Below are 17,816 nucleotides of genomic sequence, written 5' to 3'. Positions count from 1 at the left end.
TACTATGTACTGGGCTTGTGATGTTAGCACCAGGAAAGTTAATGTGGTTTTAGGCTGCATTAATACAAGCCTAGTCACTAGAACTAGGAAGGTGGTGGTAAAACCCTACGTCATGTGGGCAACTTCAATCCCATTTTGAGAACGATGTTCCTGGATGTCATCCTTAAAGAGAAATTATAATAAGCTGAAACATGTTAGAATGTTTAATCTGGGGAAGGGAAAACTCTAGTAGACTTTATCCAACATCTTTCTTCAAATATTTAAAGGGCTGTACTGTGACACAGAGATTAGACCTTGTTGTTCTGAGGCTAGCTAGCACCAAGGAGTAGAAGTTTCAGGGAGAGAGACTGGTTTGATATCAGTCACAGCTTTCCAAAGATGGAATGAGCTTTCCAGAAGAAAGTGTGATTCCCATCTCTGAGGTGCTAAGACAAAGGCTGGAGAGACAGATGATGGTGATGTTTTTTATAGTATTCAAGCTTGGGGGAATGGTTTAGCTAAAAATAATTTTAAGGCCATTCCCAAATCTGACACATTTGGGTGTTTCCAGGAATGCTATTTTAAAAAAGCTTTTTATTTTTACTCAACATTTACTAATTACCATTGTTATCTATGTGGGCTCCAGGCCTACTGTCAAGCCATATGGATGATTCATAAGGCAAAGTAAGATATGTGCATCCTTCACATATGGTAGCCATTCACACATTACACCATTTTATATAAAAACCAGGCAGAGAACAAACAAGATGGATGCCACCTGTTGGAAGAATTTGCTTCGTAACTTCTCATGTCTTTGTCTATGCTTCTTAACTTCTCATGTCTTTGTCTATGGCCCCTTGCTGTTTAAAATCTAATTTAATCTAATGCATTGATTATTTTTAGTTTCCTTTTAAGGATAGCCATTTGGTGGTGATGAACAGAATGAGAAGGAGAATTCAGTTTTGGGATTTAGAAATTATGAGAAGGACAGAAATGGGAAATTATATTCTTACTGATAATATTTTCACAATAAAATGCCTATTTTTCTGAAATTTATACAAAGAATTCTCTTATGTTCTCTTTTTAAAGGGATGGAGTTCCATGAGGAACTTCATAATCTGGGGGCAAAAGAAGGCTTGAAAGGAAGAAAACTCAACAAAGCAACTGAGAGCTTTGCTTGGAACATTACAGTACTGAAGGTAAATGAAGTACTCAGGTGCCCCTTTGTCTTTATTTTTCTCCTCATCTCTCCAATGTGTAGAGAAGCGTCAGTGGGTAAATACGGTGACTTGAATTTTTAATTAACACTTGACCTAATTAATTTGTGCTCTAAGTGATGGGAGATGCATACTGGGATTAACACATATTTTGCCATAATAGGACAATGAGTTTTGTGGTGGAGGCAGAAGACAGTACGACCTAATTCTATTACCTGGTGTTTGTGTGGTTTACTCATACTTCTAGTCAAGTCAATATGGCTGTTCTGGTTTGTGGAAAGAATAACACAAAATGTTGCTGGAGAAAGATCCAACACAAGTGACTAGGAAAAGCTTTAAACTACAGAATATCTGGAGCCATTTAGGATTATTTGATTTTAGGAAGAGTCTCTATAAATACATTTATTTTTGCAAAAATTTTGGAAGTCAGTTTTTTGAGATTATGATTTGCTCCACTGAAAATTAATTTTAGGACTTCGAAGTAAAGACGCCACTTTTCATATTTTGTTACATGAATGGACAAATGATTTAGGCAGTTGGAATAACTTATTCTTAGTAGTGTGATGGAGAAAAACAGCTACAAACAAAATTAATAATTGCTGACATTTAAAGAACACTGATGCGCCAGGCGCTGTTTTACAAGGTTTATATGAATTAACATTTTAATACTTTTATTAACTCAATAATGTTATTATTCTCATTTTAAAAGTGAGAAAACCAAGGCACTGAAAACTTATGTATATTACCCAAGGTCACTCAGCTAGTAAACGGTGGAGCTGGAGTTTGAACCCAGGCAGTTGGCTCCAGAGCCTGCTCTACAGAGAGATACTGCACATGTTTATGTGAAAGTGCTAGGTGAACTGTAATACATATCACAAATGTTTATTAAAAATTCAGTCCACAAATATTTGTTAAGCTCCTACTATGTACTGGGCTCTCTGCTATGCGTTGGGAACCCATGAAGAACTAAAGCAATACAGACCCTGACCTCGTGAGTTAACAGTCTGGGGGCAGGAGGTGGGGTGGGGGAAAATAGGTGTCATTTGCTTAAGAGACAGGAACTATAGCATTAATATAAAGAGGAGCTTGTTTTATAATACCTGAGTACAACATGGCAGTGTGAGCCCTGATACAGACGCTTTCTGTTCAGCGTTTTTTTGTTTTGTTTTGTTTTTTTTTTTTTTTTTTTGCGGTACGCGGGCCTTTCACTGTTGTGGCCTCTCCCGTTGTGGAGCACAGGCTCTGGACGTGCAGGCTCAGCAGCCATGGCTCATGGGCGCAGCCGCTCCGTGGCATGTGGGATCTTCCCGGACCGGGGCACGAACCCGTGTACCCTGCATCGGCAGGCAGACCCAACCACTGCGCCACCAGGGAAGCCCTGTTCAGCATATTTTTATGTGGGCTCATTAATGTGCTGATCACTAAGAAAGGAGCTACAGACACAAATAACAAAAAAGTAATACCTGGGCCTCCAGAACTAGTCTACTAGGGGAGACAGACATGTGACTAATAGCAGCCATTGATTATTCAACACTTCACATGTGACAAGCACCCATGACTAAGTAGTTTATGTATGTTTCCTCCTTTCCTCTTCACAACAACTGTGTGACATTGCAGCAACTCATGCTGACCCTGATATGACCCTCTCCATCTCACAGATGAGGAAATTGAGGCTCAGGAAGGTTTTAGTTTCTTACCTTCAGCTAGTAGGTGGCAGAACTGAGATACTATATCATGCCCATCGTTCTAACCACTACCCTGTCCTCCTGCCTCCTGAAAGACTCAATCCATGTGACTGAGTCCAGGAAGCCTAGTACAGGGTGAGGGCACAGGCTCTGGGTGCAGACTGCCTGATAGCGCTGAGGCTTTGGCCAAGTTATGTAGTCTCTCTGAGGGTGATAATAATACCTACACCCCAGGTTTTATAAGAATGAAATGAGATAATACATATAAAAATATCTAAGTCATAGTGCACAAAACTTGACATTATATCTATACCTATACTATTATTGTACATATACGCTATTACTTTTGCCAGGGTGAGGATGACCATTGAGATAAAAGTATTTTGGTTTTTCTTAATTAAATTTAAATTTAAAAATCAACTAATTAATTTTTTTAAATTGAGGTGTAATTGTTAGTTTCTTTGTTAATTTCTGACTGAAGCCCATTTGCTATTTTCTGAGGTTTGTTTGTGTGTTTGGTTTAGTGACAGGAACTGATTGCTAGATGGGGCCTAGCAAATGCTGTACAAATCGTTCTCAGACAGATCTTTTGAAACAGAATCAATCTTCTATTATTTTAGCTCATGTACCAGCTACTAGTATTTCAGCTTGAGCACTAGGAACTTAAACAAGAATAGTGAACTTCTCCAAACTTCTATTTCCCTTCTCTCCCCCACTGCGTTTAGTTGACCTGTCAATTATGTGCTCTTTCCCCAAGTGCTAAACAAATGACCTTCTTGGAATTTGAATTTTTGGCTGAGACACAAAGAGACCAGGCTTTTTTGGAGGTTGTGTACTCTAGTGGTTGGTGCCTCTCTGAAAAGAACCTCCTCTCTAAGGCTCTTCCTTTATTTCTTGTATCTTGGATCTGAAGTTCTTAGTTCCTTCTTTGTTCTCCAGTCTTCCTATTGATTTTCAATCTCCTAAAAATGCCCTTTTTCTTAAGTTTACTAGAGGCAATTTCCATTGCTTACAACTGGATGAATTAGTAACAACCACATTGGTAAGACGTAATCACTGAAATAGTAGGATATGTCAAGGCTCACCTAAAAATTCTGCATTGCTTACTGAAAAGGTTTCCTTACACACAATTTTTACAAGTACTCCTCGATATCTAGGGGAAGAGAATGATGATTGACCAATATTTGTTGAACATGTGCGTTCAAGTAGCTAAAATATTTAATTCCAATGCAATTTCCAACAAGTAAGGGAGGATCTACAAAAAATGAGAAATGTGTCTTCAGGAAAATGGTGGGTGGGCAGCATGGAGTGGTAGAAAGGGACATTGGCTTTAAAGGAAATTGAGCTGAGACTAAAAACTAAATTCTTTAGTTTGTGTTTTCTGCAATTCAAAATTACATTGATCTGATATTAATATATGACAGAGATGCTGGAGAAAAATTTGCAGAGACAAAGATGAATAGCTCTACAATATAACAAACATGAATTATACTTACAGAGTCCAAATTTTCCAAGCTAGAAATGAGGATTTATAATCCAGCAAGGAGGCTGAACTCACAATGGTCCTGGAAGCTCCCATACCTGTGTTTTTCTTTCACCCATATTTTAGCACTATGCATGGGTCCAGAGTAGGGAATTGCTTAGCAGATCTTTTTCATTTCCCCACACTTTCGTCACATGCCAATAGCCAGTTATTACAGTCATTTTCCTCCTCTTCCTTTCTTTCTCTTTCACTTTTGAGTATAAAATTGAAGTCTTTAAATAGCTTCTGTGTTCATTTGGGATGATATGATGATGCAGGTCTCAATGACTCAGTCTGCAGTGTCTTTTCCAGATAATCATTGGACAAAGATAGCTCTATCTCATCCCACCCTCACGCATTAACTGTTCCTTCCATCTGTCTTTTCTCCATGCTGTCCTTCATAAAAGAGTTTTGTTTGGTTATTAGCATAATATTAAAATCTTACAATGAAAATTTTTCCTGTTCTTTACGTCTTCCAGAAAGAGATACTACAACTTCACCTGCACAGCCAGTTTATTGTAGTAAATTGTTATCAACTTTGGAAGTATTTTGCTAACGAGAATTCTGAAGGTCTCCTGGAAAAGGGATATGAATTTATACTATATCACTGATAAAACGTAATGTATCATGAAGTGGAATTCATTTAAAATTTTGGACTCTATCCAGAATGATTTAATTCTTTAAGTACAAAAAGAATTTCATCAAAAGATGGTCACACCTATAAAACCGAAACTAGTAAGAACCTGAGAGTAACATTTTAGTGAGTTTCCCAATATATATTTTTCTAACTTGGCCTGTTGGCTATTTTAAGGAACTAAATTCCATTATCTTAACATTTTCAAAAGTTTGATGAAAAAAATCAATTCTCCAAGCTGGAGAAGTGTCAAGTAGAGATATATAAAAAAAATTGAAGAAATATAATTAATAAACATTTCATTATAATGGAAAGGCTATGAAGTAGGTGATCACTAGAGCTTACAAATAAATAAAAGGGTTAAGAAGTGGCTGACTTCTTATTTGTTCATGAATTTCATTGATTACTAGTTGAATGACATGTGTTAAATAAATTATGAATAGATGATTTCTTCATCAATGGACACATCTGTTAATTGATGTGTATCTGTACTTTCCCTAGATAGATTTCCAGCTTATAATTTAATGCATTTCATTGTATGCCACAAAAAACTGGGTCTCTTTTATAGATTTATGTTCAGTAGATATGACTAATCTTTTTCCACCTAACTTTTTGGCCTTCTACCACTGCTTAAGCTTTGCTCCTTCTGTTTTTATCTTGACAACATTTTCATTTTCCTTGGGAAGAGCAGAGGCTAAAGCTCCTTGGGTACTTGTGTTTCTAACTCAGACAGATTCTCTTGCTCAGTCCCTAAATTTCAGGCCCTCACGTCTCTGGGGAATCTTGCTGCATAAGGGAAATTACATGGATGTCAGTAATATGCTTTCTAATAGAGCCTGCAAACACATCTGAAGTCTTTGCTCATTGTTGAGAGGCAGGAAAAGAAGGGAAACAAGATTATGGCCTAATGGAAAAAGAAGTATGAGAAGAGGCATCCATCTCTGAAAGACTGAGTGACAGAAGAAATAGGGTCACCCTCAGCAGAAGGACCATAGATATTTTAAATCATTCTCTGAGATACTGTGTGTGTTGGGGGAATCCAACCAGGCTCTACTGGCGGCCATAGTGACTATGCCCCTGGGGGCTGCTCTGAGGTTATATAAAGAAGGAAAATGTCCAGGGTCCTCCATGTCATCCACTGAGAAATTCTCCAGTGGTGTTCTGTCAGCTGCTGGCTGTTGTTATAGTAGAGGCTGGAGAAAGGCTAGGTTTCTACCTGAGCCAACTCTTTCAGAAAAGAACAGCTACTTATGAAGTCTAGAAACAGACCTCCACTGACAACAATGCATTAATAATCAACTATTCTTCATGTTGATGTTACTATCAATTATTAAGAAACATAAAGTGGTCAAGAGTACAGAGTCTGGAGCCAGATACTTTCTAGCTGTGTGGTCTTGGGAAAATTTCCTTTTGTCTCTATGCTTCTGAATCAATTAGAATATGCCAGATTGTGCTGTGGTAACAAAAATGAAAATCTCAGCGGCTTAAAACAATAGCTTATTTCTTTTTTTTTTTTTTTTTTTTGCGGTACGCGGGCCTCTCACCGCTGTGGCCACTCCCGCTGCAGAGCACAGGCTCCGGACGCGCAGGCCCAGCGGCCATGGCCCACGGGCCCAGCCGCTCCGCGGCATGCGGGATCCTCCCAGACCGGGGCACGAACCCGTATCCCCTGCATCGGCAGGCGGACTCTCAACCACTGCGCCACCAGGGAAGCCCAATAGCTTATTTCTTGCTCACACTGTTTGCCTACCAGGGTCAGCAAGGGTCAGTTAGGAGCTCAGGCTAATGGGAACTCTACCTCAACTAATCCATCTATAATCCTAGAGGTAGGGAAGCACAAATTCGTTTTAAACTTTTCTGCCAAGTAGTGTCACATGTCTCTTCTATTTAAATTTGACTGGCTAAAGTAAGTCAAATGGTCATATCTGACTTCAGTGGAGTTGGGAGAGTATATACTTCCTCAAGGAAGGGGAGCAGATGTTGGTGAATATAATCTAGTAGTGACAGGTTCCTCAGCTATATCCACCTTTAGTCATAGGACTAAATGAATTAATGTCTATAAAGTGGTATCTGAGATATAAAAAATGCTATGTAAGAGTTTGTAGGCATTCAGTGCTTACAGTGAGCAGTTAAGTGATTTTCACTCAACATATTAAGTAATTTTCAGGGTCACCCTGTAAAGTTACTATTATTATAATACTCATTTTACAGATAGGAGAACTGAGACTTGAGAGGTTAAGTAACCTTCCTGTTGGCATATGGGTACTGACTGATGGAGCAAGGATCTAACTCCAAAGTCCATGCTGTTACCTCATTATGCTAGATTGCCAGAGTATATATAGCCCCATAATAATGATGGCTTTTATTAACTGAGTACTCTCTGTGTCTGAAATATTATACTAAGTGCTTTATTATCTTCATCCAAGAGGGTGAGTGTCCTGTTCAACTAACATGAATATTCCAACCACCTTGACAGTGTATTCCTACAATGCAGAACAGCACTTTGAGAGAGTGTAGCTTGGGAACATCAATTCTCCTTGTTCTGACACTACATTCATCAAGCAACTCTGTTCTCAACTTGGCTTACCAAGCACACTTTTCCGGTGAAGATGGAATGAGTTGATCAAGTGACATAACTAGTCCCATCTGCCTGGCTGTCTCTTTGTAAATGAGTCAGTTAACTTCCTTTTTTAAAATCAGTCCATCTCCTGTGAGCTTGGTTAGCATGAATCAGCTCCCCAGGGCCTGATCACTGCTGAGTGACTGGATGCAACTGAGCCCCTGGACAGATACTACTGAGGTTAAGAAAACAGAACAAAATAACAACAAAAATACAAAAGCAGAAGGCCAGATCCTGGACCCACCTTGAGAACCCAGGGAAAGATGGGGGGGTAAGTATCTCAGTGAATCATCGAGACAGCCGCCTGTTTCTCTTGGACAGCTTTACTCTTTACTGGCTTTTAGTCTAGCTGTTGTCAGCCTCCGCATCTTGATGAGACAGAGGAAACTTAAGAGCCGTGCTGCCAGCAAAAACTTTGCAAAGACCATACTCCTGTTCATATTCCTTCCTTCACCCAGCCTCTACAGCCTCAGTTCTTCCTCTCAGAGCCTCCATCTTTCCTGTATCATCTAAGCTGTTAGAGCAGAAGTCCTGGAATCTTCTTCCTTTGAATAACAAACCTGAGTTGATTTAGAAGTGAGGTGAAGTCCCTATAAGTAAATTCCTCAGGTTTCACTAAGAAAGGAGCCTCCTGAGTGGCAAAGCTGAGGAGCCTTTAAGTCACGGATCTTGAGAAGCAAGGTTCAAAGGGTTTAAACAAAGTTTTAAATTCCGTTAAGTCTAAGGAAAATACTTCCTAGTGATACATACAAAATAACAAATTCTTGGGCTGTGAATTTCCATCTGTGTTATCTTAGAATTATGTAAGAGTTTAGACCTATAGAAAGTTGGACTATGAGTCTAGGAATCTGCAACTGATTAATATTATTTTTAAAAATTATCTTCTCTGGGGCTAGATTTTCTCACCTAAAAATAAGACGAGACTGTATGACTGCTGGAATCCTTACACATCTTTACATTTTAGGATTGTATGTTATTTTCAGTCTTTTTCTGTGGCTAAACTACATTACATTCTTAAAGATATTGATCCTTTTGTCACTAAACCTATCAATAACATAAATCTTTCTGCTTATATATCTTCTCTGTTATGTCTTGCTCCGACCACTTTTTTTTAAAACCCATGACACTATAAAACCCTAATTATACTCAGTTTCTATCCTTACTTCCCACAGTCTCCCACTATTATTCCTCCTACTCTTACCGAACTCAGGATCAGCTTCAAGAGGCAAGTGTCAATAGAAAGGAAAGGTGCTTTAATCAGAAAAGCCAGCAGTCTGGGGAGAAGGTGGGCTGGTGTCCTGAGACCAACTCTGAAGATTTTGCTCTGCCATGATGGTTTTTTAAGGGAAAATTGGGGGGAAGTATCTCAGTGAATCATTGAGAGAGGAGGTTGGGTCATCGTTCTCCACTGTGTGCAGTCCAGCTGACTTTTCAAATGTTATCTTGCCAGAGTGATCTGCCTGCAAGATTGCTTAGGGGAGCTTTGGGGTAGAGGGCTAAACATTCTTTAACTACTTAATTTTTCTTTTACTTCTTTTTATCTATGAGAAATATCAACAGGTTAGGCAAGGCATGGTGTGCATTCAGGAAAGTATAAGTCAGGAGTTAGTTTCAATTGCTTAGTGATCTCATTACTATAATTAAGTTCTTTTACAGTTAGAAGGGAACAGAAATGGGCAAACAGGAAAGGAGCAAAAGAGATGCTTTTAATTCCCCGCTGTCAAACAACATTCCATTTTTATGGGATTGGGGTGAAGGTCCATCTTCTGTAACTTCTTTGTGCTGACATAGGGTGCTGTATTCTCAGAGTGCAAGATGTCAACATGGATCTATAGCGTCTCTTTGCTGACAATTTTAGTTGCCTGCTTACGTATATGGGCAGAGCAAGCTACAATTATTTTGATGCCCACAAAGATATAGATTATTATGAGCAATAATGTTAATCCCATTCTCTTGAGGCCAGTTCTTGGAATTGTGCTAGCCATAGATTCAGTACTGCTCAAGATGGAGCAGCTTATGTCATGCCTTCTGGTGGCAGTTACGGTATCTGTAAAACGACTCAGGAATTTGCATCAGACACTGAGTCTGTGACTCTATTGTCCTAATCATTAACTATTCAAACCTGCTTTTTTGTGACTCTGGAAGGCCTGGGAGACTTCAGCTTTTCTACCAACAAGAGGCAGAGGACATAGAGGGGCTTTTGTACTTGGTAGGGGTGTGGGGAGCCTCCAGAGTTCTGCTTGGTTCCGCTACTGCTGTCTTCTCCCTTCCTGACTGCTTTTTCCAAATAAGATGGTCTCTACCTACCATCTTGTTAGGAATTATTTTCTGATTTTTTTTGTGTGGTAAAATACATAAAACATAAAATTTACCATCTTAAGCATTTTTAAGTTCAGTGGTACTAAATATATTCATAATGTTATGCAACTGTCATCCCATCCATCTCTAGAACTCTCCTCATCTTGTAAAACTGAAACTCTGTATTCATTAAACAATAACACCCCATCGCCCCCTCCTCCCCAGCCCCTGGAAACCACCATTCTACTATCTGTCTCTGATTTTTGACTACTCAAAGTACATAATATAAATTGAATAATGCAGTACTTGTCTTTTTGTGACTAGCTTATTTCACTTAGCATAATGTCCTGAATGTTCATCCATGTTGTGACATAGGTCAAAATTCCCTTCCTTTTTAAGGCTGAATAATATGCCATTGTATATAAATACCATATTTTGCTTATCCACTCATCTGTTGATAGACACTTGAACACTTCCATGTTTTAGCTTTTGTGAATAATGCTGCTATGAACATGGGTGTACAAATATCTCTTTGAGACCATGATTCCAATACTTATAAATATATACCCAGAAGTGAAATTGTTGGATCATGTGGTAATTCTATGTTTTTTTTTTTTTGAGGAACCACCATACTGTTTTCCACATCAGCTGTTCCATTTTACATTCCTACCAACAGTGCACAAGAATTCTGATTTCTCCAAATTCTCACCAACACTTATTTTCTGTTTTTTTGATAGTAGCCACCCTAATGGGTATGAAGTGGTATATCACTGTAGTTTTGATTTGCATTTTCCTAGTGGTTAACGATGTTAAGCATCTTTTCATGTGCTTATTGGCCATTTGTATATCTTCTCTGGAGAAATGTCTATTCAAGTCCTTTGCCTGTTTTTGAATTGGGTTACCTGGGGTTTTTTTTGTTATTGAGTTTTCTAAGTTCTCTATATATTCTGAATATTAATCCTTTATCAGATATATGATTGGCAAATATTTTATCCCATTCTGTGGTTTGCCATTTTACTCTAATGATACTGTCTTTTAATGCACAAAGTTTAAAATTTTTCATAAAGTCTTATTTGTCTATTTTTTCTTTTGTTGCCCATGGCTTTGGTATCATATCCAAGAAATCATTACCAAATCCAATGTCACGAAATTTTGGCCTATATTTTCCTCTAAGAGTTTTATAGTTTTAGTTCTTAATTTAAGTCTTTAATCCATTTTGAGTTAATTGTTGTATATATTGTAAGGTAAGGGTCCAACTTCATTCTTTTGCATGTAGATATCCAGTTTTCTCAGCACCATTTGTTGAAAAGAATACTCTTTCCCCATTGAATGGTCTAGGAACCCATGTCAAAAATCATTTGATCATATTTATGTAATGGTGTATTTCTGGGTTGTCTATTCTATTCCATTGGTCTATGTGTCTGAGTTTATGCCAGTACCACACTGTTTTGATTACTGTAGCTTTGTAAGTTTTAAAATCATGAAATATGGGTCCTCCAGCTTTGTTATTCTTTTTCAGGATTGTTTTGGCTATTCAGGGTCTCTTGAGATTCCATGTGAATTTTAGGATAGGTTTTTCTATTTCTGTGAGAACGTCATGGGGATTTTGATAGGGATTGCATTGAATATATAGATTGCTTTTGGTAGTATTGACATCTTAACAATATTGTTTTCCTGTTGGGAATTTTTGCAAACAGAGTGATATTTTATTCTTTCTTTTGTTCTTCAAGGCCTTCCTGCAGTGAAAATACTCAATAAACAGTATAGAGGTTCTAATAATTAAAGTCAGTTTATAATTCACAGAAGTTCTTCTACTCTGGAAATATAGATTATAGTCTGTTAAACTCCATAGGTTAAGTGCTCTATAGTAAAAAGCAAATTGTACAGAGTGGACCATATAAGTAGTCACTACCTTAAGACATACTTGTCTGTCTGTTCACCTATCCAGTCAGCTAGCTATGTATCTATCTACTCAAAGACTTACCTGTCAACCTAAAGAGTTTCCTACATTGTTAGGTTAAGTGTGCCTAATAGCTAGTGGAAGGAATGTTGTGTATTGACCTACTATATATCTTCTCTAGGTTACATTTGTTTAAAATTTTTTCAGTTTATTTAAAAATGTATTTTAATTATTTGGCCTGTTAAATATTTTTAAAATAATATTTTAATTTTGGTAAGCAGCTGTGGTACTTGTCATGCTGGAAATGTTTGGTAACTGCAACTGGGAAAGGCAAAACAGTGATGATGCCAAAATTGAGAATCTGATTCTAGTGGCAGCCAGTTTAGTCTCACTCAACCTAGCAAGCCTAGACTCACTTGTAATCTCAGCCAGCTGCCTTACAATGCATGTCATTTTATCATCAGGAAGAAGGTGGCAGGTGAGAGAGAATGAATGGATAAGTACTAGAAAAACAACTCTGATCTCATGTGTCAGTACCATTATCTTTACACACAAAAGAAAATATTATTAGGCCTTAAGAAGAGTATGCTTTTAGAAGGCATAGCATCTATTCCAGGGGTTTTATAAGCTAAGTTTGAGGTATTTATACTCAGACTAGGTGTTTGAAAAGGTACTCCTAAACACATTTTTAGAACCTTGTTATTGTTTGGCTTATTAGTACAGAATAAAGATCTTTTACTCCATCGCAAGAAGTCGATTTAATTTATTTCCACTTTAACATTTATGAATTAAAAAGTGCACAACATAAAAGAGGCCTCTAATCCATAAATTAGCAAATAGTAATTTTGGGGTTTTTTTTGGGTAAAACCACATTCATATATTCAGTAAATACCTATAAGCCCCTATTGGGTTCTGAGTTCTATGCCTAAGAATGTACTCATGAATAAAAACGTGGTCTCATGGGGCCATGAGACCCATAGTTGGGGCTGTCATTAATAATCACACACTGCATATTATATTCGTCACTGTGATCAGTGCTGTGAAGGAGAAGTATGAGAATGTGTAATGGGATTTGACCTAATGGGAGGTCAGGGAAGTCTTCCATGAGGAAGTACCAGTTGAGCAGGGAGTAAATATCTTTAGCCTTTCATGGATTCCAAAACCCTGCCTTATATCTTGATACTTGAGTGTGGTTGCCAAAACAATCTGAAAATAATGGTGAAAAGAAAACAAATCAAGATAAAACTGTGGTAGACATCCTCAACATGGTCTGCAGAGTTCTAAAATGCCTGCCTCGCTCATTACCACTCATTAGCATCATAGCTAATTTGTTACTATATCAAACCTGGTCATGAGTCATATGGTTAATTACATGTGAATTTAATCATCTGTCTCCTAAAAAATAATCTGCAGCAACATTCTCTGTCCATGTGTATCCATAAAATTCATTTGACAGCTTGTAGTTGTAGTGGAGGATGTTTAAAGGTTGGTTTTTGAGAGATTTCTGTGATTTAAAGCTGAAAAGATGCAGAGAGCATTATAGAACGTACAATATGAACTGTATTAGTGTTAAAAAAGTGAAGTCTTTTTTTAAAGAATATAATTAATGTATGTATAATAATAAAAAAATCACAAATCCAAAACGTTATTCCAAACAGCCCCTGTCCAACAATATAGGATGGTTCAGATGGAATGTTAATGCTTCTTAGCAATAAGCAGGCTGGTTACATGGTGTCTAGATTTCTGCCTAGGGTGGCTGCATCCCAGCTGTGCTGCCTAGGAGTTTAGTGGAGATAAAAGTGAGGCTGTTGATATGATTATGGAAGCACAGACCACTTTACTTTATCTTCAGTAGAACTAAATTTAGTGTCTCTTAGGGGAGTCCATTTTTTTCAGATGAAAGCTGCACTTTATAATGATTTTGAATAATTCAAAAATGGCAGAATCCAAATGAATAGATGCATCATAGACTTGGCTCCAACTTGTGAGGTTATGGAAGGTCTTGCTTTTCTTGCAGGAAAACTTGTTTTAGAGAAAATATGTTTCTTACACACAGAGTCTTAGTCTAAGGTGAGTTTGATGTCCTTACTCTGTTAACTATTTTCTTCAATTATATGTGGAAAGAAAACATTGGTAGCAAAAGTGCTTCATTCTAATTTCTTATATAGCCCTTTTAGGTTTTTCAGACACAAGCTTGTCTTCTTTCCTTGTTACTCTAGGGAGAAGAAGATGGGATACATCTATCTAATTTCCTTATTCTTAACCCAAATCAGAGCAGCGTGAGCTCACTACTCTGAATGTATATGTAAGCGTGGTGTGTGCATGGTCAGGTAAAGACAAACCCAGGTTTAGGTAAAGAGAGATATTATTTAAAAGGATTATTGCAGTATGGGGAAGGGGACCATTGCAGTAAATAGGGAGAATGATCCTTCCATAAAATCTGTAAGCTTCTTAAAGGTCAGACAAAAACAATTTTTCTTTTACTGGAAGGGGCAAACAAGGTTAGAAGAACCAGGTCTGGGGAAAGGGTGGCTGAGTGGTATGATCCTGAGAGGCCATTAAGAAGAGGCTGAATGCTGACTCAGGATGGGGAGAGGGTCAAAGATCAGGGCCTGAAGGGAGGAGAGAAGCTTAACTTAAGTTTGGCTCAGTCAGGGAAGCATGTGTTTTGTCCAAATTGGTTAATGGGTACAAACAGTTCAGCTAATCATTTCCGAAAGGGAACTTGGAGGATCTGTGTCTGGCATAGGTAAACAAGGAGGGCATCCATGAGTCTTATCTAAGTCATATGGGGAAGGGTGGCTCTGGGCAGTAAGCCATTTCCTGGAACGCAAAATGCTGGGGTTTCTTAACCATCCCTGTTTTCCAAGAACATAGGGCTCGGGTAAAGTTTAACATTGTCAACATACACACATACATATAGAAATATGTGTATAAGAAATGTTATAGTGTGTGTGTGTGTATATATATGTATACACACACACACACACACATATATATATACATACCTGTAAACATTAATGTGTAAAGAACATTTTAGGGTAAGAATAAGGAAATTAGATGTTACTCTTTTAAAGCCATATTGAAAAGATCATACTTTCCCTCAATCCAGAAATGATTATCTTCCAGTTTAGTTAGACTTCTCTTATTTTAAGTAGATCTAGTGTACTCAAATATACAGCATGTATGAGATTACATATTCATAGTAACAGACTGGTGTTGGGGGTGGAGGGATTTTTTTCTCCTTTATTTCCCACTTCTTGTAAAACAATTTTCTATTTTTAAATCACTCTGCATATATTAGTGATATTTTACGCATCTGTAATAAGTGGAGGTACCTTTTCACTAACACAGAATAATTAGGAACTGAATTTCCCATTTAAGGAAAAATCCATGGCTTTATGAGAAGATTAGTTATAGATTTTTTGAAAAAGAAATATCTTTGGATTTTTAAAACTAAGTTTAGTTTATTTAGGTTCATAAAAAATTCTACACGTAACTGTTCAGAAAAGTATTTGAATAAGAAAGAAACACTTATCATCATCATCATTACAATCATCATGTTAATGTTTTGAAAGAAGATAATTTTGGAAAGGAAAAGACTCCCTGTCACAGAACTATGACTTAAAATTGAGTCTTAAACTTTTGCATTATCATATGATTTTATGGAAAGGTTACAAATTATTAGGTAGAAACTGCTTGCTTTCAGAGACAAAAAAGTATAGGTTTCTTTCTAGCTAAAGAGAATCGTTCACTCTACAACAAAATACACTAACCCCTTCTGATTTGGTTTGTAAATCTGCCACGACAAAGCTATGTCTTCTAAAATTAGCCACTCTTTGAGTATTTATTTAAAAGATACTATTCTCAATGGAGTTTTGAGTCAATGGACTCAGGGATGGAAAGTTCTTAAATTACTTCACAATGTATTCCAGGATAAAAAGATTGCAATCCAAATCTCTCAGAAGTACCCTTTAATCAACTAGAATACCCTAGATCTCCGAGTTGTCTGCTACTCAGCAGCTGACATTATGGAAGAACTAGAATTAAATGGGTTTGTAAATCCTGTTGCCTGAGAAATATTAATCTTGTGGGCCAAAAAAGAAGTTCCTGATCAATTCCTAACAAATCTAGTTTCAGAAAGTTGAGCTTTCTTCCTCAAACATGCATTGAGATGTATTTCTCACATACATTTGAAATACACAAGATGCCTTAAAATTATGGCCTGGGTTTCAACAGCCATTTCTGATTGCTTTGGGTCAGAAATATGGGTTTGTCTCACTGTAATTTTCTACTTCTCCAGTTTTAATTGAGCTTCACTTTTTTTTTTAAAGCAAAAATATAGAGAGAGGGAAGGTTGAAAGTTTTAGAATTACTCGTGCTCTCTGGTGCATACATTACTGAATCAGTAGTTTATTCCTTCAGACTGCTTTGATGAGTACAATTTGAACATCATGGAAAAGTCATATTAATGTTTGAGAGCTATAGACAGTTTATTTGCTGGTGAAATCATGGCTGGTTGCACATGACTTCCTCATTCCTTTATCTTCCAGATGGTTCTTTATACTTATTAAGAATGTTGGAGGAAACAGACTCTTTTGTTTATTGTGGATTTGATATCAACCAAGAAACTGATACCCCAGCCTGCTAAAAAATGAAGCTGGCATGTAAATGCTTGTGTATGAAAAGTGTGTTTTAATTGTAGCTATGGCTTAATATTAAGTCTGAATAAATGAGACTAAAGATTCTTAACAATGTATATTGTGTATCCTCTGAGTCAGCCTATAGAGTCTTTTTATGCAATCTGAAACCAGAGAGGGAAAAACCAGCAACTTCCTTCCTCCTCTCTTTTATCTATAACACATTTTTGTCCGGGAGAGGAAGAATACCATTGAAAGAAACAATCATGTGTATATATAGTGTGTGCTTCTGTGTGTGTGTGTGTGTGTGTGTGTGTGTATGTGTATGTGTATGTGTGTTATAACATAGCCCCCTGACACTATATTAAACAATCCATTTACTAACCTCACTCGTTGTAAGCTCTGTAATAATACATGTAGATATAATAATAATATTGGAGAAATATCTCTTCTGACTTTTTGGTTATCTAAAAGTATCCTCAGTTGTTCTTGTGAAAAACATAAAAGTGTATAACAATGTGATAATTACAAACATTGCCAGGGTGGAAATTCCATTTCTGAATTTTGGAAAGTACTGTCTTAGCTACTAAATTACAGTTATATCACTCAGACTGAATCATTTCTGTCATCCTTCACTTACCAACCACCACATTACAGATTATTGGGTTAGTCTCAGAAACATCTTATTCTTGAACTTCCTCTCTGGTCAGAGGGAAAGGGAGCAAATAGTAAAGTGATTACCACTGTTTTTACTCTTTAAATAACTGCTCCTGGGAAGGTCATTTCCTTTGGCTCCTTTGTCAAGGATACCCAGGAAGAGTTTTCACAGGAGACTCTGAACTACAGCTGGCCTCGATGATTAATCACATGAGACTTTATGAATTTCAGTGAAGTTAAATATCAGTACAACTAAAATTATCTTCCTGGAGCTCTTGATTACACATTTCTACACAGCATAGTTTCCTTTTTGCAACCCAAGTTTTAACAATCTGATCCTTGAATGGGTCAGAGCTGATATGCAGTAATATTACCATATGAGTTGTGTACTGCACAGCTCTAGGGGGCGCCATTCCCTTTGAGCCTATGTGAATGGTGCCTTCTGGATTTGTCACATAGCTGCCATGAAATGGTCAATGTAATCATTTTTCTATCTCTAAACTTCTGTTTTCCGTGAAGTTTTGGGGGAGTGTCCTTAAGTATTTATTACTTATATTAATTTTATTTATTGCCTACTACAGTGATTTTTCCTACTAAGATTTACATTTAGGAGAAGTCTTTAGTAATTTCCAAGGATCCATGTGCAATGTGTGTCTTCTTGTGA

The 17,816-nt window shown here is 37.3% G+C and overlaps 1 protein-coding gene across 1 annotated transcript in view; it reads left to right on the top strand.

Annotated features, from left to right (window-relative positions):
- PLCL1 (phospholipase C like 1 (inactive)) overlaps positions 1 to 17,816 on the top strand; it is a gene marked incomplete at its 3' end in the record, with an annotated part of 357,668 nt that overhangs the window by 312,838 nt on the left and 27,014 nt on the right. Inside the window, exon 5 of the mRNA XM_079710337.1 lies at positions 1,069 to 1,178. Coding sequence (XP_079566463.1) covers positions 1,069 to 1,178 — 110 coding nt within the window. The remainder of the gene's footprint in view (positions 1 to 1,068; positions 1,179 to 17,816) is intronic.

Source organism: Hyperoodon ampullatus, assembly GCF_949752795.1.
Source record: "Hyperoodon ampullatus genome assembly, chromosome: 8".
Classification (NCBI taxonomy): Eukaryota; Metazoa; Chordata; class Mammalia; order Artiodactyla; family Ziphiidae; genus Hyperoodon; species Hyperoodon ampullatus.
Note: the sequence above shows the minus strand (reverse complement) of the source record. Positions and strands in the feature narration are given on the sequence as shown.